At 46.4% G+C, this 26,420-nt stretch overlaps 1 protein-coding gene across 2 annotated transcripts in view; it reads left to right on the top strand.

The window, feature by feature from the left end:
- Positions 1–20,601, top strand: part of LOC125527022 — a 30,314-nt gene extending 9,713 nt beyond the window's left edge. Inside the window, exons 5-8 of one of the 2 annotated variants that reach the window (XM_048691603.1) lie at positions 3,178–3,261; positions 3,850–3,906; positions 7,857–7,943; positions 20,215–20,601. In XM_048691603.1, coding sequence (XP_048547560.1) covers positions 3,178–3,261; positions 3,850–3,906; positions 7,857–7,943; positions 20,215–20,280 — 294 coding nt within the window. In that variant the 3' untranslated portion in view covers positions 20,281–20,601. The remainder of the gene's footprint in view (positions 1–3,177; positions 3,262–3,849; positions 3,907–7,856; positions 7,944–20,214) is intronic. The other variant, XM_048691604.1, reaches the window with a different exon arrangement.
- The last annotated feature ends 5,819 nt before the right edge of the window (positions 20,602–26,420 follow it).

Below are 26,420 nucleotides of genomic sequence, written 5' to 3'. Positions count from 1 at the left end.
TGCTTGTTTGCAGAAGCTGAGAGAGACAAGGCATGGCAACCAGCCATGCGTGAGGAAATGGACCCGATGGAGCAAAACATGACATGGGAGCTCACCGATCTACCACATGGGCAAATGGGTCTACAAATTGAAGAAAAATTGAAGCTGGCAAGGTGATCAAGCAAAAAGCACGGTTGGTCGCACGAGGTTACGTCCAGCAAGCTGGCACTGATTTCGGCTGCTGCTTGCTTTGGCTGCCCACAAGAGGTGGCCCGTCCACCATATTTAATGGAGAATTGAAGGAGGTGGTCTACATGAAGCAGCCGCCTGGTTTCATCATCGCTGGAGAAGAAGGAAAAGTCCGCGGCTGCGTAAGGCCCTCTATGGCCTTACGTAGGCACCACGAGCATGGAATACAAAACTAGATTGCACGCTCAATGAAATTTGCTTCAAACCGAGCGAGCATGAGCACGTGATCAACCGGTGCATCACTGGCGACGAAATCCTGCTCATTGGAGTTAGATGATTTGATCATGACTGGTTCATCCAAGGGACCAGTGGAGAGCTTTAATGACGAGATGAAAGCAAAATTCCAGATGAGTGACTTTGGACTGTTGTCATTCTATCTCGGAATCGAAGTCTAGCAAGATGGCGATGGCATCAGCCTATGTCAGGCACACTATGCTTCACACATACTTCAGCTTGGAGGAATGGAAGGCTGCAACCCAGCTCACACTCCGATGGAGGAGTGACTCAAACTGAGGCGTGAGAGCACGACGGAAAAGGCGGATGCCGCAGAGTATATGAGGATCGTTAACAGCCTCCGCTACCTTCTCCCCACACGGCCGGACCTAGCGTTTGCCATCGCATTCGTGAGTCACTTCATGGAGCAACCTGCATAGGAGCACATGATGGTAGTGAAGCTCATCCTTCGCTATGTTGCTGGCACCAGCCACTACGGTCTACGCCACGCGCGGAGGATTGACTATAGCGACAGTGACCTTGACGGTGATATTGGCACCCGGAAGAGCACGAGTGGCACGGTGTTCTTCCTTGGTAGTTGTTTGGTGAGTTGGAGTCGCTCAAGCAGCGAGTAGTGGTGGCTCTGTTTTCCTGTGAGGTAGCAGCCACAACACAAGGACTTTGGTTGGCTCGGCTCCTTAGTTAACTTCATGGGGAAGAAGCTGAGGCAGTCGAGCTATTGTTGTAGGGTGAAACCCTAGAAGGAATCTTTTCACACTTGGAGGGGGGAAAAAGTGATGAACACACAAGAACACAAGGGAGAAATCACTCAAACAAACCCAAATCACACATCCACTAGAGTAGCGTACATGAGATCCACAAGTATACAAGAACAATTCAAGGAAAATAGCATTAGGGTAAAGTTCTTCCCACTGCAAGGAGATGACGTCTTGATGTTGATCTTCTCCAAGAGGAGGCCTTGATAATCCACAAGGATTCTTCCCAATGAGGGGTCTTGCTCTCCAAGAGGAGGGGATACAAGGAGCAAAGCTCTCTAGTGTATCAAATACTTTGCTAACCTCTAGAACAAGCTAGGTGATGGGTACTTAAAGTCTAGGGACGAAATAAGAGGAAGAGGGGTACAAGGGTCTTTTAGCCTTAATTGCGTGCAGGCAAAACGGTGGAGTCTAGGCACCCGGGGAAAAGGGGACAGGGGCTGGCGCCTAAGGGAGCTCGGGCAATCGGGACGAAGAGGGCCAGGCGCACCCGGACCGGGCAGAGGGCCGGCTGGAGGGGGACCGGGCACTCGGGGGTTGAGGGCTCGGGCACCCGGGGCCGCGGTTGGCGGCTGGAGAGGAGCCCGAGCACCCGGGGCGCGGCGGCTGGCGGCTGGAGAGGGACCCGGGCACCAGGGGCCAAAGGGCTGGGCACCCGGAGCAGGCAGGGGCGGCGCCCAGGTGGCGATGGCCGGGCACCCGGGGTGTCCAAGGGGGTTTGCCCACCCCACGGCCTCGTGTCCGGGCACCCGGGGTCCTCTTGTCCGGGCACCCCGGGTGTCCAGAGGTTCCGTTCCTTCGCGTCCTTCTTCCTTCTTCTCCATGTGTGCTTGGGTCTCCCTCCTAACTTCTTCATGGGTTTCTCCTTGGTACCTAAGAATGCACAACACTTTCGTTTGAGGTAGGACCCAACTCTCGTGTGAATTCGAATGGAGTTCGAAGAGGAAGGAGTTAACCTCGGTTTCGATGGCACGTGCGCGAGCTCTCGTCATTGGTCCTCTTCGTGCTTGCGGTGGTGACAGGATGTCCATGGGGATGGTCAAGGGATGCTCCGCATCAGCTATGGTGGACGACAAGTCCGCCTTGGCGCTGGCCAAGAACTCAGTCTTCCACTAATGCAGCAAACATATCGACGTACGGTACCATTTCATCCAGGATTGCTTGGTGGATGGGAGTGTCAACGCCAAAACGAAAGCATTAGGGCGGGTGAAATTCCATGAGCTGCGTGCTAGGATTGGGATTGTCCAAATCAATTCATGTCTGATTTGCAAGGGTTAGGGGAAGAACTTGCAGCAGTCAGTCAATCAGTCAAGTCTTTTCCTTAGGTTGTAAGCTAGTGAGTCGAGTCCGTGTCTTAGGCTACATGTCAGTGGGTCAAGTCAAGATATCTTAGGATGTAAGAAAGCTACTGAGGTGCTTCTGACCTAGTTGCTTTCAGCTGTAAATAAGAGGTGAAGCCTAGCCAGCTGCATCCATCATAGCCCAGAAACAAGAGTCCCAAATCAGAATTAGCTGTGCTCTTGCTAGTTGCTACTATAACAATGCTAAGGAAGTGTGGCAAGGCACAGTTCATGGCAGGAGTCTTTGTTTTGCCTGTTCACCCTTCCAAAGATATAATGATCTTACATCAATATTAGGCTTTTCTATAACTACCTTTTTTTATTTGGGTGAGACTAGGCATTTTTTCTCGAACTAAGTTTTTACTGCTAACCATAGTTCTTCAGGCTACAAACCTGGTAGATTTTAGTAGTTTGAAACTGTATAATGTAATTCTATGGCGTCTTTTATTGTTATTATATTGTTGTTATAATTACAGTACTGCTGTTCCATAATGACAATGTCATATGTACTATTCAGCAGTTTATGATGCGTCCTTAGCCATTTTTAAGTCACATGTTCTACACTTGTATAGTCTTATTATTCGAGAAACTGACAGATCATTGATTTTCTGGATATGCAGAAAAGTTCTGTACTGTGCAAGCGACTAATGGACAAGGCGCTTGATCCTCCGGTTCTGTTAACGATGACCCCTGACGAACTAAAGGTCTAATCATCTTATTTTCATCTTGGTCTTCACAGTGACCATTTTCCATCTCTTCACATTAGTGATTAGATTAGTTTTTGTGGTGCGTTAGTACTCTTATAATCTAATCATGGTTGCTGAGACCGAAATGGTTCTGTTTAGTTGAAGGCATTTAACTATTAAATCTGAACCGGGGCATGTACTGGACTGATTTGGTTCAAGCACCTGCATTATTAAATATCAGAAGTCCTTCATATTTCGGAAGTTAGTCTAAAATTTATTCGAGCAATGTTTAGAAAAATTGAAGAGCTTCAGACGTTACTGTTTCTGGGAATTTATTTTCTTTGTTTCCCCTTACTAATTGAGTTTTCAACCTCAAATTGTGAAGGATACTAGTCAGTTGCACTTGCACAATTGTCCAGAATTGCACCTAGTGAGTGTTTCAGACTAGATATGTCCCCTCTTTTCTGAAACCACCTATTGAGTCAGGAGACCACTTCGACAAATTCTTGCTGTCATTATAATTTTCTCTTGATTCAGTTTGATTACTCCCTTTTGAGTGCGTATTTTCTCTAAATTCTAGAATTACTCGCTTCCTAATCATTTCAGGCTGGGTTGACACCAGCAGAGATAGCGTCTGAATCAGAAGAATCAAGGCAGCTGCAGGTATTATACATCATATGCATTAAGTTCACAATCTGCTAGGACTTGTGACGCCCCCGATTTGACCGTACACTAATCATACACGCAAACATGTACGATCAAGATCAGGGACTTACGGGAAGATATCACAACACAACTCTATAAATAAAATAAGTCATACAAGCATCATATTACAAGCCAGGGGCCTCGAGGGTTCGAATACAAGAGCTCGATCATAGACAAGTCAGCGGAAGCAACAATATCTGAGTACAGACATAAGTTAAACAAGTTTGCCTTAAGAAGGCTAGCACAAACTGGGATACAGATCGAAAGAGGCGCAGGCCTCCTGCCTGGGATCCTCCTAAACTACTCCTGGTCGTCATCAACGGGCAGCACGCAGTAGTAGGCACCTCCGGTGTAGTAGGAGTCGTTGTCGAAGGTGGCGTCTGGCTCCTAGGCTCCAACATCTGATTGCGACAACCAGGTAGAAGGATAGAGGAAAAAGGAGAAACCAACCGTGAGTACTCATCCAAAGTACTCGCAAGCAAGGAGCTACACTACATATGTATGCACTGGTATCAAATGGAATAAGGGTATCATATGTGGACTGTATTGCAGAAAGCCGGAATAAGAGGGGGATAGCTAGTCCTATCGAAGAGTATGCTTCTGGCCACCTCCATCTTGCAGCATGTAGAAGAGAGCAGAAGGTAAATCCACCAAGTAGCATCGCATCGCATAGCATAATCCTAACCGATGATCCTCCCCTCGTCGCCCAGTTAGAGAGCGATCACCGGTTGTATCTGGCACTTGGAAGGGTGTGTTTTATTAAGTATCCGGTTCTAATGTCATAAGGTCAAGGTATAACTCCAAGTTGTCCTGTTACCGAAGATCACGGCTATTCGAATAGATTAACTTCCCTGCAGGGGTGCACCACATACCCCAACACGCTTGATCCCATTTGGCCGGACACACTTTTCGGGGTCATGCCCGGCCGCGAAAGATCAACACGTCGCAGCCCCACCTAGGCACAACAGAGAGGTCAGCACGCCGGTCTAAACCTAAGCGCACAGGGGTCTGGGCTCATCGCCCTTAGCACCCTTGCACGTTGCGAACGCGGCCGGAAGCAGAACTAGCCCCCTTAATACAAGAGCAGGCTTACGTTCCAATCCGGCGCGCGCCGCTCAGTCGCTGACGTCACGAAGGCTTCGGCTGATACCACGACGCCGGGATACCCATAACTACTCCCGCGTAGATGGTTAGTGCGTATAAGCCAGATGGCCAGACTCAGATCAAATATCCAGATCTCGTTTAGCGTGTTAAGTATCCGCGAACGCCGACCAGGGCCAGGCCCACCTCTCTCCTAGGTGGTCTGAACCTGCCCTGTCGCTCCGCCACAAAGTAACAGTCGGGGGCCGTCGGGAACCCAGGCCCACCTCTATCGGGATGGAGCCACTTGCCCCTTCAGCCCCCATCTCCGAACAGTATCACAGGCAATGTAACAGTGTATAGTATATAGTATAAGCCCGTGATCACCCCCGAGCGATCACGGCCCAGTAGTATAGCATGGCAGACGGACAAGAGTGTAGGGCCACTGATGGAACACTAGCATCTTATACTAAGCAGTAGGATAGCAGGTAAGGTAACAACAGTAGTAGCAAGGATAGGCTATGCAGCAGTATAGGATTAACTGAAAGCAGTAACATGCTATACTACTCTAATGCAAGCAGTATAGAGAAGAGTAGGCGATATCTGGTGATCAAAGGGGGGGCTTGCCTGGTTGCTCAGACAAGGAGGGGTCGTCAACACCGTAGTCGAACTGGGGGTCACCGGCAGCGTCGGTTTCGGTGTCTATCGAGAGAAGGGGGGAGAAACAATAAATATTTAAGCAAGCAGATGCATAGCGATGCATGACATGACAAGTAGTGGTGCTAGAGGTGCCCTAACACGGTATGTGATGATACCGGTGAAGGGAGGACACATCCGGGAAAGTATCCCCGGCGTTTCGCGTTTTCGGGCAGAGGATTCGGGCAGAGGAGCCGGAGGGGAAAAGTTGCGAGTTTGATATGTTAGGGGTGCGTGGCGAACGAACGGGCTGCGTATCCGGGTTCGTCTCGTCGTTCTGAGCAATTTTCATGTTGAAAATAATTTAATCCGAGTTACGGATTAAAAGTTATGATTTTCTAAGGATTTTATTAATTTCTGGAATTTAATTAATTATCTAATTTAATTCGAAAATGAATTAATGACATCAGCATGATGTCATGCTAACGTCAGCAGTTAACAGAGTTGACTGGTCAACCTGACCAGTGGGTCCCACTGGTCAGTGACACATATTAATTAAACAGGTTAATTAAACTAATCACAATTAATTAGGGGGGTGGGCCCCACTGTCATACTAATTATTTAGCTAATTAACAGTAGTTAAATAAGTTAATTAATCTTTAAATTAATTAATCTTAATTGGTTAATTTAATAAGAATTAATTGAGTTAATTAATTAGTTAATTAATTAATTAATTAATTTCATTATTTTTTTAAACCGTTCTGGGGCTAGGCCCACTTGTCATTGGCCCACAGGGGCTTATCGGGCGCCGGATGCAGGGCACAGCCCGAACGGGCGATGGAGCCCCCAGGGTGTTGGCGCGGGCGTCCGATGCCGGGCGCCGGAGCAGGGGGGATGTCGGTGGTAGGGGGTCGCGGTCGCCGGGCCAAGCACACGCGGCTGGGCGCATCCACGGCGTGGCAAGAGGCGGCCAAGGCGGGCGGGCGGAGAGGAGGCCGCGTCCCGGGGCGGCAACAAGTGCGGGCGGGCGTTCAGGGGTGCCGCAGGGGCGCGGACGGATGTGGCAAGGGCTCGTGGGAGCGTGGCCAGGAGCGCGGAGTGCGAACGGCGTGCCGGGCGGCGCGGGCGCGCGGTGACCGTGAGAGGAGGGAGTGCGAGGAGAGGAGGAGCTCACAGGGGATTGTAGGGACTGAGGCAGCGGTTCGCGGGGAGGAGACGGAGAAGACGGCGTCGGTGACGAGGTGCAGCGGCACGGCAGCTCCGACAAGGTGTCGAGGAGGTGGACGGCGAGGTGGCCTCCGGCGACGGCGACGTCGACATCCAGGGAGCGGCGAGGCGCGTTGGAGACCGGTGGGGGGGGGAATTGGGGAGGAGAGTGACGGGCCGAGGCAGCAGGAGGGGCGACGGCGGAGCGGTCCGGCGAGGGGTGCCAGTGCGGTGGCGACGGGAATCGGCGGCGGCGTCGGGCCGATGGGATCGGGGGTCTGCCCCGATCCAGATCGGGCAGAGGAGCAGGTAGCGAGGGGAGTGGGGGAACGTGGGGGAACGAGTGGGGGCGTGGGGGCGACGGGAGAGTGGGACGATGGGTGGTTATGGCTAGGGTTACGGGGGGTATGTGTAGGCCGAGGTGGGCCGGCCTGACTGGGGATGGCCCAGTTGGGCCGGTGGCTTGCTGGGCCGGAGCCTAGTGGGAGGGGGGGGTTCTTTCCTATTTTAGTTTTACTTTATTTTTAGTTTTACTAAATATACCACTAGCCCCTAAATTAGTATTTATAAATACTCTACTGCCACATTAATTTCTCATACCTAATAAAATAGTTTAATGTTTTAATATTTAAAAATGCATTTAATTATTTGTTTAAGCCACTATTTTATTTTGTTTAGTGCTTTTAATTATTTTATAGAAATGTGGCTTCTCCACTATAATTACCTAGGCAATATTTGGCTCACTCCGAACATTTTAGTTTTAATAATTGAAAACTTTTATTGTTTGACTGATTTTGAATTTGAATTTGAATCGTTTTCGAACTAACTTGAGATTAGCAACTATAATCGAGGTGACGTGGCATCACTAGCAGAGGATCACTGTAGCTTAATTACCCGGGCGTCACAGCCAGATAATGAAGAATATCCAGTACAGTAACCGAGTTTTCAGCCAAAGTTTAATTTGTGTTTCTGTTCGTTTTAACTAGATGACTGAGGCCCGGTGTAGAAGATGCACAGAAAAGAAAGTAGGCATACTTGATATCATTCATGCCAGCTGTGGAGATCGCTATCAGGTATTTCCATGTTCTTTTTCCGCGTTTATGAAGCGCTTACTTTATTTTTATTCATGGTTGTATGCTGTGGTGCTTTCCACATTACTTGTGCCATCTGGTCGTTTTAATTTAAATCAAATACTATTTGCTTTTAGGGATGATTAATGTTCTTGTTGTAAGGTGGGTTCAAAGGGTTTTAAAAATTCACTAGAACAATGCCCGTGCGTTGCAATTGGGATATAAATATTCTAGTACGTTAGCTTGTGATTTACCTGTCAATAATTATGCGATTGTGTAAATAAATGTTCATCAAATTCTGCCCGTGAATTACCTTATATTTTGATTAGAAGTTTGGTAAGTAAATTAAAGTGGAATTGGTTCAGAAGGTAAGTAAATTAAGGTGATTGATTATCATGTACATGGAAGGTTGGACGAAGGGGTGGTGGGAAGAAAGGTGAAATGGGAACCTTACGTTCTTTTTAAGTAGTAGAGATAATGAGCTGTTATGCACTTCAAAAGAATCCCCAAGATTCATACATGTGTAACATATTTTCACTGAATAGACAAATTGATGCGCAACTCATGCCACAACCACTGCAGTTGAGGCTTGAAGTTATGATTCCTAGCTATCAGGAGTCTATCCTCCTTTTGAATGCTTGCTTGATTGATGCAACTCTGGGCTTTCAAATCTCCATTTGCATGTGCTGAGTTGCACCCACCTGTTTGTTGTTATAGTCGTTGCTAATTGAATTGTTTCATGTTCTTTGTTGCAAACATAGAATTTTGTTCCCTTATATTTAGGAATTAGAGACTTCCCTAAAGCTCAATTGTTGCAAAGGATATTGCAAAGGGTATTGCTCACAAAGGTAATGTCAAGGGAAGGCAAAGTTTGTGACGAAATGGATACCTTCGTCACACTTAGGCCCCATTCAGAAGCTTGCCGGCTCCCAACTTCACCGGCTCCGCGCGCGGAGCCGGCCTGAATGCCGCAGTTCCAAGAAGTCCGCTTCGCGAAGCCATCCCTCCTTGCGTGCAATTTCGTGGAGCCGTGGAAGCGTAGCTTCTCCAAATGATGAAGCCGGAGTTGGTTGAATTTACAGGAGAATGCCATTCCGAAGTGGCCTGGGTACAATTTCGATCTGAAGAAGCCCTCTCGAGCGAACCAGCGACCGCGCGACCCCATAGTCAGACCAGCCTGCGCCTCTCCTCTCTGGCCCATGCCGACGGTGCAGTGCTGCTGCCGAACGCTTCGCAGCTCCCGTGTGAACCTGGTTAAGCCAGAGAGCTTCTGAACGGGGCTTTAACCTTTCATGAAGTCGGGGATGACCAGCTTTGCTTCCGGTTGAAGGTGTCAAAGGATGAACTGGTTGTTGGTGATGATGTACTTGGTGGTTATTGATGTAGATGGTTCGAAATGGTCACTCCGTTGATGCATGAGTGATGAAGCGATGACTCGATCACGATGGTTGGTGGAGGTGTACGGTGTCGATGAAGTTCCTCCAAATTTTTCTCGGCCAAACAAGACCAAGAACACTCAAATAGGAGTCCGTAGTGAAAGTTATGGCCAAAACGGTGAAGATGCTGAAATTTCTAGCGTGCTCTCTGGAAATTCCAAAAGTTCTGGGGTAGGGGGTGGAAGTTCCAGATTGTTCGAAAGTTCCGGTCTTCGCAGAGAAGGTGTGGGTTTGACCTGAAAATTCCAGATCGAAACACGGGGGCGGGAAAACTCGATTTCCAGTTCAAAATTGATAGGGTAAAGGAAAAAAATGGGCCATAGGAATGCAATGGAAGGCCGATCAACAAGTTTTGCAAGAGATCCATGGATCAAAACCAAGCAAATCACAAGAAATTGGGTATGGCTAGTTTTGGGTGGGGATTTTTCTAATTAGGCAAGAACGAAACAAAAAATAGGCTAGAATAGTGTGTGTGTGTGGGGGGGGGGGGGTGCTCCAAATCGTGGCAACCTTGCTCATGATACCAAATGATGTAGGGCAGACCTTAGGGTGGCTCGATCTTCATGAATTGGAGGTAGATTTGAGGAAGGACGTGAAGAACACGAGGGAAAACGAGAGGAATCACAAGGGAAAGAAGCACAAATCAACACACATGTTGCAACACAAGATACATTAGGATAAATACATCCACTAGAGAGAGATGGAACAAAGCTAGGGTGCTTCCCCAAGTCCGAGGACAAAGAGAACTTGACGTTTCAACGGACTTCTCCTCAAGCGGAGGTCTTGATACTCCTATGGAGTCTTCCCCTCAAGAGAAGGCCTTCTTCTCCATGAGAGGAGTTATCTCCACAATGGAGGAATCCCACAAGGCTCTAATGTCTAGTTCTACTTTGCTAGCCCAAGATTGGAGGAGGGGGAAAGGTATATATAGGTCCACCCATGAAGGGGTAAGTGGGCAGGGAAGATACATTGGCCATGGGCCCAAAGTCACTACACACTAGCGGGGTCGGAAGCTCTGGGCATGTTCTTTTTTTCTTTCGAAATGGCAACATTCACTAGGAAGAAAAGAATTGTTCGGTTAATTGGGGAAAACCGAGTGAAAACTAGATTGCCGAGTTAATTATGGAGAACCGGGTAAAAACCATCACCACCGCTGAGCGACACGCATAAGATACCCCACGCACACCACTCCAACGGGGCCTCGTCGAGACAGCATGTAGGCGTCATCGTCATCATCCCTCCCCTAGAAGCGTCATCGCCATCCATAAACCCTGAGCAAAAGACTCCAACTTCACCTTAGGTGATCGTCGACCCAACCCACATTGTAGAAGCTGTGTGAAGATGCATGAAGATCCGCGCCAGAACTCGGCCACCTGCGACCAGACAACACAACTCCGACTCTGAAGGAGACCACAAAGAACTAGGCATGACTGGCACTGTAGAAGATCATCAAACGAACCACCTGCTGCCCGTTACCTCAACCATAGCCATCAAGATCCGCCACCACAGCTTCGACTTCGCAACAACAAACCGGCCGAGGCAATCGTGCGAACACACTGGCAAAGAGCCGACTACCTCAACCATAGCCATGTCTCCAACATTGCTCCCTCATCATCGTTGCCACAGAAGCCTCGACACCAAGACTGCCGTCTTCCACTGGTCCCGCATGCCAGTACACAACTCCAAAGACGAAGCCCCCATGGGGGAATACAACACCAAGGTGCCATCCTCGTCCCGATCAAACAAGATCAACGGTTGTCCCAGGAGCTGCATCGATCCACACAGGAGGGGTATGGCAGCAAAACATCGATGCCTACAAGAATGTAAGCGATGGCCACGACCGCCCCCATCGCTACTCACGGCCATGACCGAGACAGGGTTTTCACCCAAGCACCCAACACCACCTCATCCGCACATCTCATGGCGGCGCCCACCTAGCACCACCAGAGCCAGCTCGCAGTCAAAGAAACCCATCGTCGAAGTAGCCAACCGCACCTTGCGAAGGCCACCGACCAGCACCAGCTGCTGGATCTGCCAACCGCCGACCGAAAGCTGGATCATCGGACGCAACATGAATACCAATCCTTGTTGATAGAGACGAAGGTGTCCCGATGTTTCGATGAGATAGATATCGTTTTCTGTGAGAGTCGACTTTGACGATCCGACTACGAACGTGCGAAGACGTCGCGCCTTAGCAATCGCTAAACCAACTTCCGAGGGTTATTGACCACGCCGGAGCACGATCAACCTGACCACGAGGGTCTATTTCCTGCGAGCAAACGAAGAACAAGCAAGAAACTGAGATTGCAATCTGGATATTGCGAATAAAAGAGGAAAGCTTTATTAATGAAGGTGGGGTTCTGTGACGTCTTGGTCTGGTCGTTGGACACAAACGAAGTACGTGAAGTTGCAGCTATGGCGAACTTTTAGTCTAAACGATGCCCTAAGGGCTGTATATATGGAGGAGAAAGGGGGGAATTTCGTGGCCCTTGGAGGAGGGGTCCAAAACTAACCCTAACTCTTGTTTCCCCACACATACGGACTCTAAAAACAGCCTATACTTAAGTATTTCGAAAATATATAGGCCTGGGCCAATAATAAGGTGACACAGCACCTAGAATAGCTTCTGGACGAAATTTATGAAGTGGCATCTTGTATATTTCGTTCAAGACTTCATGCACTCCTTATGGTGGCTTTAAAGTCCTGAAATCATCACTTGTAACTCCGTTCTTGATCCCCTTACTCATGCCATCATCTCCATGCTTGAACTTGCTTCAAGATTCATCTTTCTTGTCCAAGCTAGGCCCTTCATTTGTAAGCAAAACAAATGTATCCAATTTAGGCAGCATCATATTCTCACGAGCATTAGAATCGTTACCAAGAAACGCTAGTACCTGATAATTCAATTGGCGTGCGTGAGCTCTAGTAATTGGTCCAGTATGTATAGCAGCAGGGGCTGTGGGTGTAACAATGGTATTGATATCCTCATCATCCTCCCCTTCTTGAAATGAAGTCGTCCTCGACGAAAGCTCATCTTCCTCACCTAAATAAGACTTCAAATCTACAATGTTAAAAGTGGGACTAACCCCAAAATCCGCAGGCAGCTCAAGTTTATATGCATTATCATTTATTTTCTCTAACATCTTAAAAGGACCATCAGCACGTGGCATTAACTTTGATTTGCGCAAATTAGGAAATCTATCCTTGCGCAAATGTAACCAAACAAGATCTTCAGGTGCAAACAAGATCTCCTGCAAGTTTATATTTAGCATTCATATGCTCAATGTTTTCCTTAGTTAACTCATGCATTTTTAAAATCAATTCAGCACGTTCTTTAGCATCAAAATTAACCTTCTTCGAAGATGGAAGAGGCAACAAATCAATAGGTGCACGAGGTAGGAAACCATACACAACTTCAAAAGGGCACATCTTAGTAGTAAAATGCAATGAACGATTATAAGCAAATTCAATATGAGGCAAGCATTCTTCCTACAATTTCTTATTATTCTTCAAAACAGCCCTAAGCATAGTACACAATGTTCTATTGACTACTTCAGTTTGTCCATCAGTTTGGGGGTGACAAGTAGTACTAAAAAGCAGTTTAGTCCCCAACTTAGCCCATAAACATCTTCAAAAGTGGCTAAGAAATTTAGTATCACAATCTGAAACAATCTGAAACAATAGTTGAAGAGGTGCGTTAGGGGCAATTCATTAAACTTGTTATTCAGCTTTGTTTCGAACGTCTTGTTCATGCCATCTATCTTCTTCATGGCCTCTTCAAATCTGTTTAGCACATCTTGCCCCTGTCCACTCATCATTTGCTGAAATTTATCATGCAACTCCTTATTCGTCATGTTCTCCCAGTCAGTCTCGTCGGCTTGTGATCCTGCCATGGTTAGCAGCAATAGAAACACACAAGAATATGATCCTACAGACTACTAACAAGAGGTGGTGGTGGGTGTCACAAATCCGTCAAACAAATCTCAAATTCTTACCAGTTCTTACCCAGCAGCAGGCGGTGATCGGCACCCGTCATAGTCAAAACTCTCAAAGCTTGGATAGAGCGATTACCAGGGAAAATCAAACGCATGACGTAGATGTATGTGGAGCTGGGAAGGCTTATAATATGGTAGCAAAAAGAGTCAGTAATAATCAATTCAGAGATGCAAAGTTGAATAAACGCTCAACGACGATACTGTGCTGGTCCTAGGCTAGATCGTGCTAGAGACGCGAGCCTAGAACACTAACAAAATCACGGCGCTGCACGTAAACAAGGGAAAAGCACACTCTGGAACTTTTTTTTCACGCTGTTTTTTTGGCGCTCCTTTTTTTTGCGCTCTTTTTTTTGCAAAAAAACACTATAATGGCGAGTGTCTCAAAACTCTTCCCTCGTCAAACTGACAGGATGGGCATGAATTTTTTTTTTCGGAAATCAGGATAGCGACGACGAAAAAGTGCGACAAAATATCACTGATGGCACGTGGCTCAAAAGACTCAGAAAAGCCTAAAAATAGGATAGGGAAAAAATATTTTTGCTCGCCGAAATTTTGGCCTAAAAACTGCCCGGGGGTCTCCAGACTTTTTTTTCGAGACCTACTCAGTCAAGGAAACACAAAATGAAAACTAGATGGATCCTGAAAACAAACCTAATATGAAAACAACTCGGATTGGTGGTGGACAGGTAGATATATATGTGGACTCGGATTGGTGGTGGACAGGCGGATGTATATGTGGACTCGGATTGGTGGTGGACAGGCGGATGTATATGTTGACTCGGATTGGTGGTGGACAGGCGGATGTATATGGCAGCGGTAAGGAATATGTTGGTGGTGGTGGTATGTGGTAGGAACGATGACGATGGTGCGGCGGCGGTGTGACAACTTGTGAACAGAACTCGAAACTCTAAAGGAAACTAGACGCTAAGATCAGCAACTAGACACGACGATGCAACCGCAAATTGAACAATGCAAAACCCTAAAAAGATTATGCAAAGGTTCAGATTGGTTCGGATATGATGACAACAACAAAACAACAACAACAACAAAGCCTTTAGTCCCAAACAAGTTGGGGTAGGCTAGAGGTGAAATCCATAAGATCTCGCAACCAACTCATGGCTCTGGCACATGGATACCAAGCTTCCACGCACCCCTGTCCATAGCTAGCTCTTTGGTGATACTCCAATCCTTCAGGTCTCTCTTAACGGACTCCTCCCATGTCAAATTCGGTCTACCCCGCCCTCTCTTGACATTCTCCGCACGCTTTAGCCGTCCGCTATGTACTGGAGCTTCTGCAGGCCTGCGCTGAATATGCCCAAACCATCTCAGACGATGTTGGACAAGCTTCTCCTCAATTGGTGCTACCCCAACTCTATCTCGTATATCATCATTCCGTACTCGATCCTTCCTCGTGTGGCCACACATCCATCTCAACATACGCATCTCCGTCACACCTAACTGTTGAACATGTCGCCTTTTAGTCGGCCAACACTCCGCGCCATACAACATTGCGGGTCGAACCGCCGTCCTGTAGAACTTGCCTTTTAGCTTTTGTGGCACTCTCTTGTCATAGAGAATGCCAGAAGCTTGGCGCCACTTCAACCTAACCCTAATTTTTTTGGCTTTTTCTGGACTGTAGGTATGAAAAACAGACTCGATCTAAACTATGAAAAACTGTAAAATCTCACCGAGCAACCTGGAAATCTGATACCAGTTGATAGAGGCGAAGGTGTCCCGATGTTTCGATGAGATAGATATCGTTTTCTGTGGGAGTCGACTTTGACGATCCGGCTACGAACGTGCGAAGACGTCGCGCCTTAGCAATCGCTAAACCAACTTCCGAGGGTTATTGACCACACCGGAGCACGATCAACCTGACCACGAGAGTCTATTTCCTGCGAGCAAACGAAGAACAAGCAAGAAACTGAGATTGCAATCTGGATATTGCGAATAAAAGAGGAAAGCTTTATTAATGAAGGTGGGGTTCTGTGACGTCTTGGTCTGGTCGTTGAACACAAACGAAGTACGCGAAGTTGCAGCTATGGTGAACTTTTAGTCTAAACAAAACCCAAAGTCTAAACGATGCCCTAAGGGCTGTATATATGGAGAAGAGAGGGCAGAATTTCGTGGTCCTTGGAGGAGGGGTCCGAAACCAACCCTAACTCTTGTTTCCCCACACATACGGACTCTAAAAACAGCCTATACTTAAGTATTTCGAAAATACATGGGCCTGGCCCAATAATAAGGTGACGCAGCACCTAGAATAGTCTCTGGACGAAATTTATGAAGTGGCATCTTGTATATTTCGTCCAAGGCTTCATGTACTCCTTATGGTGGCTTCAAAGTCTTGAAATCATCACTTCTAACTCCGTTCTTGATCCCCTTCGCATGCCATCATCTCCATGCTTGAACTTGCTCCAAGGTTCATCTTTCTTGTCCAAGCCAGGCCCTTTATTTGTAAGCAAAACAAATGTATCCAATTTAGGCAGCATCATATTCTCATAAGCATTAGAATCGTTACCAAGAAACGCAAGTACCTGATAATTCAATTGGCGTGCGCGAGCTCTAGTAATTGGTCCAGTATGTATAGCAGCAGGGGCTGTGGGTGTAACAATAGTATTGATGTCCTCATCACTTGTCGAGCACCATGCCAACATGGACTAGAGAAATGCCACCCGAGGCCACGAACCACCTCGGTTCCCAGCCATGACCAAGCCCCCACGCGCCCGCTGGAGAACGGAGAAGATCGAGCGGCCTCCGGCGCACTCCTGCATCCTCACAGCAAAGTCGCTCCACCGTGCCGCCCTAGCTGCAGCTCCTCACTGCGCAACCTCCCGGCGGTAGATCTGCGCCGCCGGACCCTTGTACTGCACCTTTTAGTCGATATCTTTTCTGCGTTCAACAATCTGGCAACAAAGCTAATTCAATCTGACAACTAAGTAGGTAATAATATGCAAGTAAGTGATAGTAATCTGACAAGTATAGACGAAAAAAAAGTTACAGAAATATGCCGACATGGGATCCATTTTGAAGAGCTCGCCGCGGGGAAGCTAATGATGAAAGCGGATCATCAACCGGGTTAACGGTTTTGTTAGATAAAACTTTTTAAAAATGTGGATTTTAAAGAATCTTTTGCTGATGTCATGCTTATGTGTTATTTTTTTGAAAAGGGGAATATATTAATATCGCGAAGATACCAATTACACCCAGCCTCTGCACCAACAAGAAGTCTTGAAGACATCCAGGATGCACACAACCCGAAAAGAAAACAAAAAAGAAATGAGAAAAAGACCTCGCCACAGTGATCAACTCCTCTCAGCAGCAGCACACAAACCACCACCAAAGACGACACCTGAAAAACATAAAGGGACATTTACATCTATGCCCTTAACTCGAACCCACTACTCAGTTTTGCCCCTAATTTTTAGGTATGCTCAGTTTTGCCCCTCCGCCGTTAGTTTCACTTATAGAAATGTCCTTCTCTGCCGTTACCGTCCGGTCAAAGGTCTTTGACCGTCCTGAAAAAATAGCAAAAAAAATCAAAAAAATATGAAATTTGGTGGGATCGAAGATAGTCATGTCCGCAAGGCGCGTGCACATTTTCATGCCGTTCGGACACTCCGGGAGCTCGTGTCAAAGGAAAACATAAATTTTGTACGCATGCGAGCAGTAAATTCAAGAAAAAAAGAAAAAAAATCAAAAAAATATGAAATTTCGTGGGACTCAAGATATTCAGGTGCGCAAGATGTGTGCATGTTTTTGTTTTGTTTGGACATTGTAGGAGCTCGTGGAGAAAAAAAACAAATTTTAGCTAAAAAAACTTTGAAAAAATGCACTATTTTTGTTTTTTCTTCTCTAGAGCGCCCCGTACGTCATTTGATCACCAAAACTTGCAAGCACTTTGTGCACTCAAGCCTCTTTGACGCCAAATAAATTCAAAATTTTTTGAACTTTTTTGCTATTTTTTTCGAATTTACTGTTCATAGGCATAAATTATTTTTGTTTTCCTTTGCCACGAGCTCCCGGAGTGTCCAACCAACACAAAAATGTGCACGCGCCTTGCGGACATGACTATCTTTGATCCCACCAAATTTCATATTTTTTTGATTTTTTTTGCTATTTTTTTCTGGATGGTCAAAGTACTTTGACCGGACGGTAACGGCGCAAAAGGGCATTTCTATAAGTGACACTAACGGCGGAGGGGCAAAACTGAGCATACCTGAAAATTAGGGGCAAAACTGAGTAGTGGGTTCGAGTTAGGGGCAGAACTGGAATTGGCCCAAACATAAAAGGTCTCCAAAAGCGACACGCCTTCAAGAAGGAAACAGTACACACGTGCCATCGTCGCCCGATCCAAGATCATAGGTTTTCACCTTGAAGAAAGACCGAGCTCTCAAAGCAATACCTTCAACAAGGCAATTGCCAGGCACAACCATTGAAGGCCAGACCTTAGGTTTTCACCCTGAAAGTCATGAGTCGGCACCCGAGGAGCACCACCAAAAAATGAAATCCTCCAGTGTTGTCGCCCCCACTTGACACTGCTGGTACTGAAAGTTATCAAACACCTGGCTTACTCCATCGCTGTCAAGGACCCCTCCGCCTTACTGATCCTCCAATCTCAGCCATCAAGACTTTCTCCGCCGTTTTCTGTGCCATGGAAATCGAGATGCCGACATGTCCCATGGTGTAAACAAATAGCAGAGCTTCGCGCCACGCCCTCCTGGAGCCACATAGGCTGATATGGACGCAAACGACCGGATACTATCCGATCCAGGTATCCTTGGGCAAGATCTCCGGCAGTAGTTCCGGAACACGTCGACGGCTAGATCGAGGAGGACTGATCAAGCAGAACGTTGCCGTGATGCGATAAGAGCATAAGGCCGCCACCACACCGCTGCCTCCACCAAGCCGACGCCATCGACGTCACGGCGGAGGACAACGACCCACGCTGTCCACAGCCCGCAGCTCCAGGCGCTAGATCTGATGAAAACGGCAACGACCGGCCTGCCATCACGCCGTGCCGGCCCGCCCCGCACTCCAGCGCTGCGCTCGAGCGGCAGCAATACGGCGCGCAGACGAGGAGGCTGGCCACCGGCCTGACCTGCCGGAACCGAGCAGCCGCCCAAAACATCGCCGCCGCCGCCACCGCCACCGCCAAGGGAGACTCCGTCGTGCCTGAGGACATCCCCACGACGCGAGCAAGGTCCCCGCCGCCGCCGTCGGCCGCAGCGGCTTCGCCCTGCAGCTTCCTCCGGCAGCGGCGGAGAGGAGGATTGATTTTTTGGTGGCGGCGGCGCTAGGGGTTCACGATCCGCCCGTGTCGCCCGCATGGGAGCGACGGGGGGACGTGGGCCTCGTAGTTGCATGTAAGAGAGTGGGAGGAAACCACCGCATGGGAAGACCACCGTGTGGTGCTGCTAACTAGTGTTGTCCATTTAACAATTGGGTCTCTTGTAAAGCTACTATCTTATATACTCCCTCCGTTTACTTTTATAAGTCATTTTAGACAACTGAAAATAGGCTATTTTGCACATTGTCTGAAATGTCTTTAAGGCCTTACAAAAGTGAACAGAGGGAGTATCTTATATGAGAAAATAGTTACAAATTTGGGTTAACGGTTTTGTTAGATAGAACTTTTTTAAAATTTGGATTTTAAAGAATCTTTTGCTGATGTCATGCTTATGTGTCATAGTTGCATGTAAGAGAGTGCGAGGAAACCACCGCATGGAACACCACCGTGTGGTGCTGCTAACTAGTGTTGTCCATCTAACAATTGGGTCTCTCGTAAAGCTACTATCTTATATATCTTATATGAGAAAATAGTTACAAATTTGCGTGTTAATCAAAAAAGATCTATCTAGAAAGTTATCTATCCGCATTATGTGTGTTTTGGATCTCATATGAAGGATTGTGGATGTATTAGGTCTTATATAGAGATACATGTTATGTTGAACAGTGTGCATCAATTTCAATTAAGTCTATCAATATGTGTGGGACAAATTTTCACAAAAAATGGCTGCAGATAAGATACATGTGTGCAGATTTAATTTAAGTTTTTCTGTAAATTTTATGCTGGACAGAATGCATTCCAGTTAAGCAATAACAATTGGTATATGGTCTCCGAACTAACCCCAGATAGCAATATGATAAAGCCTGAAGTTTTTGCTGCAACCATTCTTACAACTATCAGGTCATCATGCTATCACGTAATTGTAATACATATAGTCGCAAGTATCTAACAGAATTGGAAGAGTGCACTTACATGTAAACCTTCTAATCAGTAATTAGACATAGACCAACAGGAAAGGAAACATATTCTTAAAGTGGATGATGAAATTAGAACTCAGGTACTAGATGTAACAAACATGTATGCCCACCATTGAGCTACCCAGCGATACCTTAATCAGTCATTAATCAAAAGAATCTAATTGCTTTCTAGGTGCTTTCTAGCCAACCAAGGCAATCTGGTACATGTTTTGGTTATAGTCATCAAAAAGCGTATTTGCAAGTATTTTCTATATATCTAATTCATACAAGTTTTCCTTGTAACACTACATTTTTTTCAGAACCTTTCTCTCTTTGAAAGCCCATGCAAGTGTATGGGCTGGCTAGTGATTTGGTTAACCTATTGGGATTCAGTAAAATATCTTTAGTAATAACTTTTTTTATTATATTTACTTGAAAGATTTCTTTGAACATTCTAAAGTTTAGAGCCGACCTGCAGATGGTTTAGTTCACAGCATTTTAAAAAGTGCAGCAGCTTTTAGGCTTAGGGGTTTGATAAAACTTGAAACTGTCACATTTCTGCTGTAGCTGTCTCACGGACTTTGCCCAATATTTCAGGTCGAATGTATTTCCTGCGGATACACATCATTTGCGTCCAGAGATGACATCTTAAGAAATGGCTAGCGAGATCAGGCGATCAGCCAGACAAGAAGCCTGCTACTGATGCTCGCAATGAGAGCACGGAGGCTTACATGGAGAGGCAGACCATAGTCTAACATGCGAAGCGGGATGAACCCTCCCTGCGCCTGCAACTAATCATGGATCGTGATATGTAGAATGACCATTCACAAAAAAGAAAGGATATGTAGGATGACATCAGTGTTAGGCGCCTAGGATGTTCCAGAAAATCTAGTGCGCATCTTTCGATGTGTCAAACTCTTCCAACTGCATATTCATGACGAAAAAGGGTTTTCACCGCTTTATATTATAAAGCAACCGCACCAAGTATCTAACAGCGTCGTAAGTTTAAGGACAAAGAAAAGAAGCAAGTGCCATAAAAAGCAAAACAAGTGAAAAAGAAGCAAGTGCCATAAAAAGCAAAACAACTCTGGCTAGGGGCACAACACAACAAACCCCTAGAAATAAATGACTAGCTAATCCAGCTTAGGTGGTGGTGGAGGAGTCGAAGGTGCGAGGGATCCTGCAGAGGAATGAAGGTCGACAATGATCATGTCGATGTAGTCCCGGCGTCGACGCTTGCTAAGCGGTCGACAGAGCTGCAGGAAGCCACACAATTTGTATATAGCGTCAGTCACACGCTGCGGAATCACATGCTCGACCACAAGTTTATTATGCACATTCCATAATGTCCATGCTAGTGCGCCTATGGCAACCCATATGGATGGGCGGATCTCACAAGGAGAACTAAGGGCCTCGTGAAATAAATGTGGGAGGTTATCGCGGCACCAATTCCCGCCTACCACATCCCGAAAGCAACTCTAAAGGAAGATTGCGGTCGGACAACGGAATAAGATGTGGTTGGTATCCTCCGGCATGTTGCAAAGAGGGCATTGCCCATCACTAGGGCCATTGCGTTTAAGCACCTCCATGCCCGACGGTAGGTGGCCACACACCCATTGCCGAAGGAAGGTCTGAATCTTCATTGGCAGTTTAATCTCCCAAAGGAGATTCAGCTCCTGCGGTCCTGGAGTGGCCAACAGTGTCTTATAGAGAGACTTAGTGGAAAACAAGCCACTTGGCTCGAGATGCCAAGGTACGACGTCAGGCTCTAGGGAGGGGGAGTGCTGGGCGATAAACTCCAACATCTCCTCCCACCGGACTTGCTCCTGAGGACCGAAGGTATGTCTGAACGTCACACATCCAAGGTCCGCCAGGGCCGCCCCAACCGTGAGTTGAGGGTGGGTACATATACTATAGAGCGAGTAGAATCGTCCAGCAAAAGGCCTATTGCCAGACCACCGGTCCAGCCAGAATAAGGTGCTGGTGCCCGAACCAACATTAACTGAAGATCCTATTCGAAGAACCGACAACAGCCGGGGATTGATTGCCAGAACTGGGAACCGCCCGCTCTGGGGGCAAAGGCGAGTAGCTGACCACACAAATATTTAGCGCGGATAATGTCGAGCCATAGTCCCCCATCTCCGGTCTCGATACGCCAATGCCACTTGGACATGAGGGTGATGTTCATTTGTTTGGACGAATGACCCCGAGCCCCTGGTCTTTGGGTTTGCAGATCTCAGGCCACTTAACCATATTGTACTTCTGCTTATCACCCTTCCCCGCCCAGAAGAACCGGGATTGGTACTTAGCAATATCCTAATGGAGGGATTCGTGCAAACTATAGAATCCCATTAGGTACATCAGTAGGCTAATTATGGAGGAGTTGATAAGTACAACCCTCGCTGCCTTCTAAAGCCACCGTCCTTGCAATGGCTCAACCCTATGCTGAACCTTGGCCACTGTAGGACGGAGGTCCTTCTCCTGGATCTGGGAATCACTAATCGGCATGCCGGGGTAGGTTGTCAGGAAGGACCCAAGTCGACAATTAAGTCGATTAGCTATGCGGTGAGACTCCTCAACAAAATAGCTCAACACCATTACTTCACTCTTTGCGAAGTTTATGGTCAGTCCCGACATCTCTTGAAAACATAGGAGGAACTTTAGATGTGTAGTGTCCTAGTCCGAGCCTTCTACCATTAGGATCGTGTCGTCGGCATATTGCAGATGGGTTAGCCCCCCCCCCCCTCGACAATGAGGTGAGGACAAATACCCCTAATGTGACCGACCCTTTTGGCAAGGTTCAAGCTCGCCGCTAGAGCATCGACCACGAGGTTGGAGAGGAAGGGGGAGAGCGGGTCTCCCTATCGAACCCCTTGTGCCATCGGAAAGTATGGGCCTACCTCCCCATTGATGTTGATTGCCATGCATCCACTCGATACGAGCTGCATGACACGAGCAATCCAATGGGTGTCGAAGCCTCGCTTCGACATAACTTCCCCAAGGAAGGACCAGTGGACCGTATCATATGCCTTATGGAAGTCGATTTTGAAGAGCACCACTTGGAGGTGTCTCCTTTTAACTTCATGGAGCACCTCATGGAGGACGAGGATTCCATCTAGAATATACCGCCCCTTGATGAATGCCGTCTGATTAGGATGGTGTATCCGAGGGGCTATCAGGGTCGCCCTAGTGGCGTACCCCTTGGCCAAAATCCGAAAGATCACATTGATGACCATGATCGGACGAAACTGTCTAATGTTTGTCCCCCCCTGAACCTTCCGGATAAGCGAAATGATCCCATAGTTCAGGTGTGAGATGTGTGGCAACCTTAGTGCCCCCGATATTGTTATTTTGTGCCATGCCTTGTTCCGTGATGACACATTTAGTATTGGTGCTATTGTTGCAAAGCGGTTAAATCTTAACCGTACTAAGGGCCCCATCTTGGGAGGTATCTTTGCCTCGCGCCTAGCTGCACACTTTAACATACCTATTAGGCATTATGAGAAGGAAGAGAAGTTGCCGCCTCCTGTTTTTCTAGACTATAAGAGAATGGTAGCACATGATTTTATCGTTAAGAATAAGGAAAAGATGCTTAAGTATAAGCTGATATTTGATAAAAATAACCCTGAGACTATTACCTTGCCTGCTCCTTTGTTTGACTTATCTGCAGGCAAGTACCTTGTTCCGCCGGAGGCCATTCATGCCTACCGAAACCCCACACCAGCTACAGAGCTAGAGCCGGAACCACAATTTGATCCTCACCGGCAGTCTGTTTATCAGTGGAATCCGGAAGAGATTGCCAACCAGTGGCACCAGGGGGATCCTTCTCAGTATGACCCCAGCTACAACTTTGGATATCCGCCAGGCCAGCCGTGGCCATAGACCAACTTAGGCCAAAAGCCTAAGCTTAGGGGAGTACATATTTCTCACCGACATTACATTCCTGTTCACACACTCATGCTAGTTGTCGGTGCTCATACTTTTTCAGTGTATCATCCATGCTAGTTTATTTTCCCTTTTATGCTTTCTTCTTGTGTGTTTGATAAACCTTAAGAAAAACCAAAAAAAATAGTTGTAGCTTTTAGCTAGTTTACTTTCTTGCTTGTAGTAGTAATTAAAAGAAAATCCAAAAAGATTTCTTGTTCTTCTTTTGCTTGTTGGGAGCTTTCCCATGTAAATAGTTTTACTTCTTTTCTTTTCTTTGGGGGTCGATAGGAGAAGACCATGATTAAAATGTTGAGTGGCTCTCATATGCATTATTGTTGATCTAACAAAGAGCCCAAATTACCTTGCCTTCTCTCTTGAATTGAATGCTTGCAGATTCCAGCTTAGTCCAATGCACGTGCACTATTATTATTATCCACACTATTCGGTCGTGCAAGTGAAAGGCAATAATGATGATTATATGATGAACTTATTGAGATGAGAAAAGCTGGTATGAACTCGACCTCTCTTGTTTTTGTAAATATGATTAATTCATCGTTCCTGATTCAGCCTATTATGAATAAACATGTTTGCAATGACAATTAGAGATTGTGGTTGCTTATGTCATGCTTAATTAGCTAGGAGCTTATAATGGTTTACCTTACGTGCCAACATGCTATTAAAATGGTTGTGATGTGGTATGATAGGGTGGTATCCTCTTTTGAACGATTCGAGTGGCCTGACTTAGCACATGTTCACGCATGTAGTTGAAACAAAATCAACATAGCCTCTACGATATTTATGTTCACGGTGCATTATATCCTACTCATGCTTGCATTCCGTGTTGATTAATTTTAATGCATATTCATGACTGTTGTCGCTCTCTAGCTAGTCGCTTCCCAGTCTTTTTCTAGCCTTCACTTGTACTAAGCGGGAATACTGCTTGTGCATCCAATTCCATAAACCCCAAAGTTGTTCCATATGAGTCCACCATACCTACCTATATACGGTATCTACCTGCTATTCCAAGTAAATTTGTATGTGTCAAACTCTAAACCTTCAAATAAACATTCTGTTTTGTATACTCGAATAGCTCATGTATCAACTAGGGTTGTTTGTATGTTCCATGCTAGGCGGGTTATTCTCAAGAGGAGTGGACTCCACTCCTCACTCACGAGAACATGGTTGGTCACCAGGATGCCCAGTCCCATGCTTTATGCAAAACAAATCAAAATAACTGCAAACAAAACTCCCCCAGGATTGTTGTTAGTTGGAGGCACTCGTTGTTTCGAGCAAGCCATGGATTGATGCTTGTTGGTGGAGGGGGAGTATAAACTTTACCATTCTGTTTGGTAACCGCCTAAATGTGCGTAGCATGGAAGATATCGAGATCTCTCGGTTGTTATGTTGACAATGAAAGTATACCACTCAAAATATTATTCATATCTATTTCAAAACTGAGCTCTGGCACCTCTACAAATCCCCGCTTCCCTCTACGAATGGCCTATCTATTTACTTTTATGTTGAGTCATCATCCTCTTATTAAAAAGCACCAGTTGGAGAGCACCGCTGTCATTTGCATCCATTACTGTTAGTTTACATTGAGTATGACTTGACTGGATCTCTTTTACCATGAATTACAGTGTCTAGTCAGTCCCTGATCTTTAAAGGTGCTCTGCATTTATGTTTTGCGGTCTCAAAAAGGGCTAGCGAGATACCATCTTGTCATATCATATCATGATTATTTTAAAAAAGTGTTGTCATCCGAGATTTATTATTATTGCTCGCTAGTTGATTATGCTATTGATATGAGTAAATATGAGACCTAAGTGTTATTGTGAATATGGTTAGTTCATAATCTTTGCCGAAAACCTGAATGTTGGCTTTACATATTTACAACAACAAGAGCAAACAGAGTTTGTAAAAGTTTTTCTTTATCACTTTCAGTTTATCAACTGAATTGCTTGAGGACAAGCAAAGGTTTAAGCTTGGGGAGTTGATACATCTCCGTCGTATCTACTTTTCCAAACACTTTTGCCCTTGTTTTGGACTCTAACTTGCATGATTTGAATGGAACTAACCCGGACTGATGTTGTTTTCAGCAGAATTGACATGGTGTTATTTTGTGCAGAAATAAAAGTTCTCCGAATGACCTGAAAATCAACGGAGAATTATTTTGGAATATATAAAAAATACTGGAAGAAAGATCCACGTCAGGGGGCCCACACCCTGTCCACGAGGGTGGGGGGGGGGCGCGCCCCCTGCCTTGTGGGTCCCCTGATGCTCCATCGACCTCAACCTTGACTCCATATATTCACTTTCGGGAAGAAAAAAATCAAAGAGAAGGATTCATCGCGTTTTACGATACGGAGCCGCCGCCAAGCCCTAAACTCTCTCGGGAGGGCTGATTTGGAGTCCGTTCGGGGCTCCGGAGAGGGGAATCTGTCGCCATCGTCATCATCAACCTTCCTCCATCACCAATTTTATGATACTAACCGCCGTGTGTGAGTAATTCCATCGTAGGCTTGCTGGACGGTGATGGGTTGGCTGATATTTATCATGTAATCGAGTTAGTTTTGTTAGGGTTTGATACCTAGTATCCACTATGTTCTGAGATTGATGTTGCTATGACTTTGCTATGCTTAATGCTTGTCACTAGGGTCCGAGTGCCATGATTTCACATCTGAACCTATTATGTTTTCATCAATATATGAGAGTTCTTGATCCTATCTTGCAAGTCTATAGTCACCTACTATGTGTTATGATCCGGCAACCCCGAAGTGACAATAATCGATACCACTCCCGGTGATGACCGTAGTTTGAGGAGTTCACGTATTCACTATGTGTTAATGCTTTGGAGGCATATGATACCCAACAAG

Source organism: Triticum urartu, unplaced genomic scaffold (assembly GCF_003073215.2).
Source record: "Triticum urartu cultivar G1812 unplaced genomic scaffold, Tu2.1 TuUngrouped_contig_2601, whole genome shotgun sequence".
NCBI lineage: Eukaryota > Viridiplantae > Streptophyta > Magnoliopsida > Poales > Poaceae > Triticum > Triticum urartu.
The sequence above is the reverse complement of the archived record's forward strand: the minus strand, read 5'-3'. Positions and strand labels throughout refer to the sequence as shown.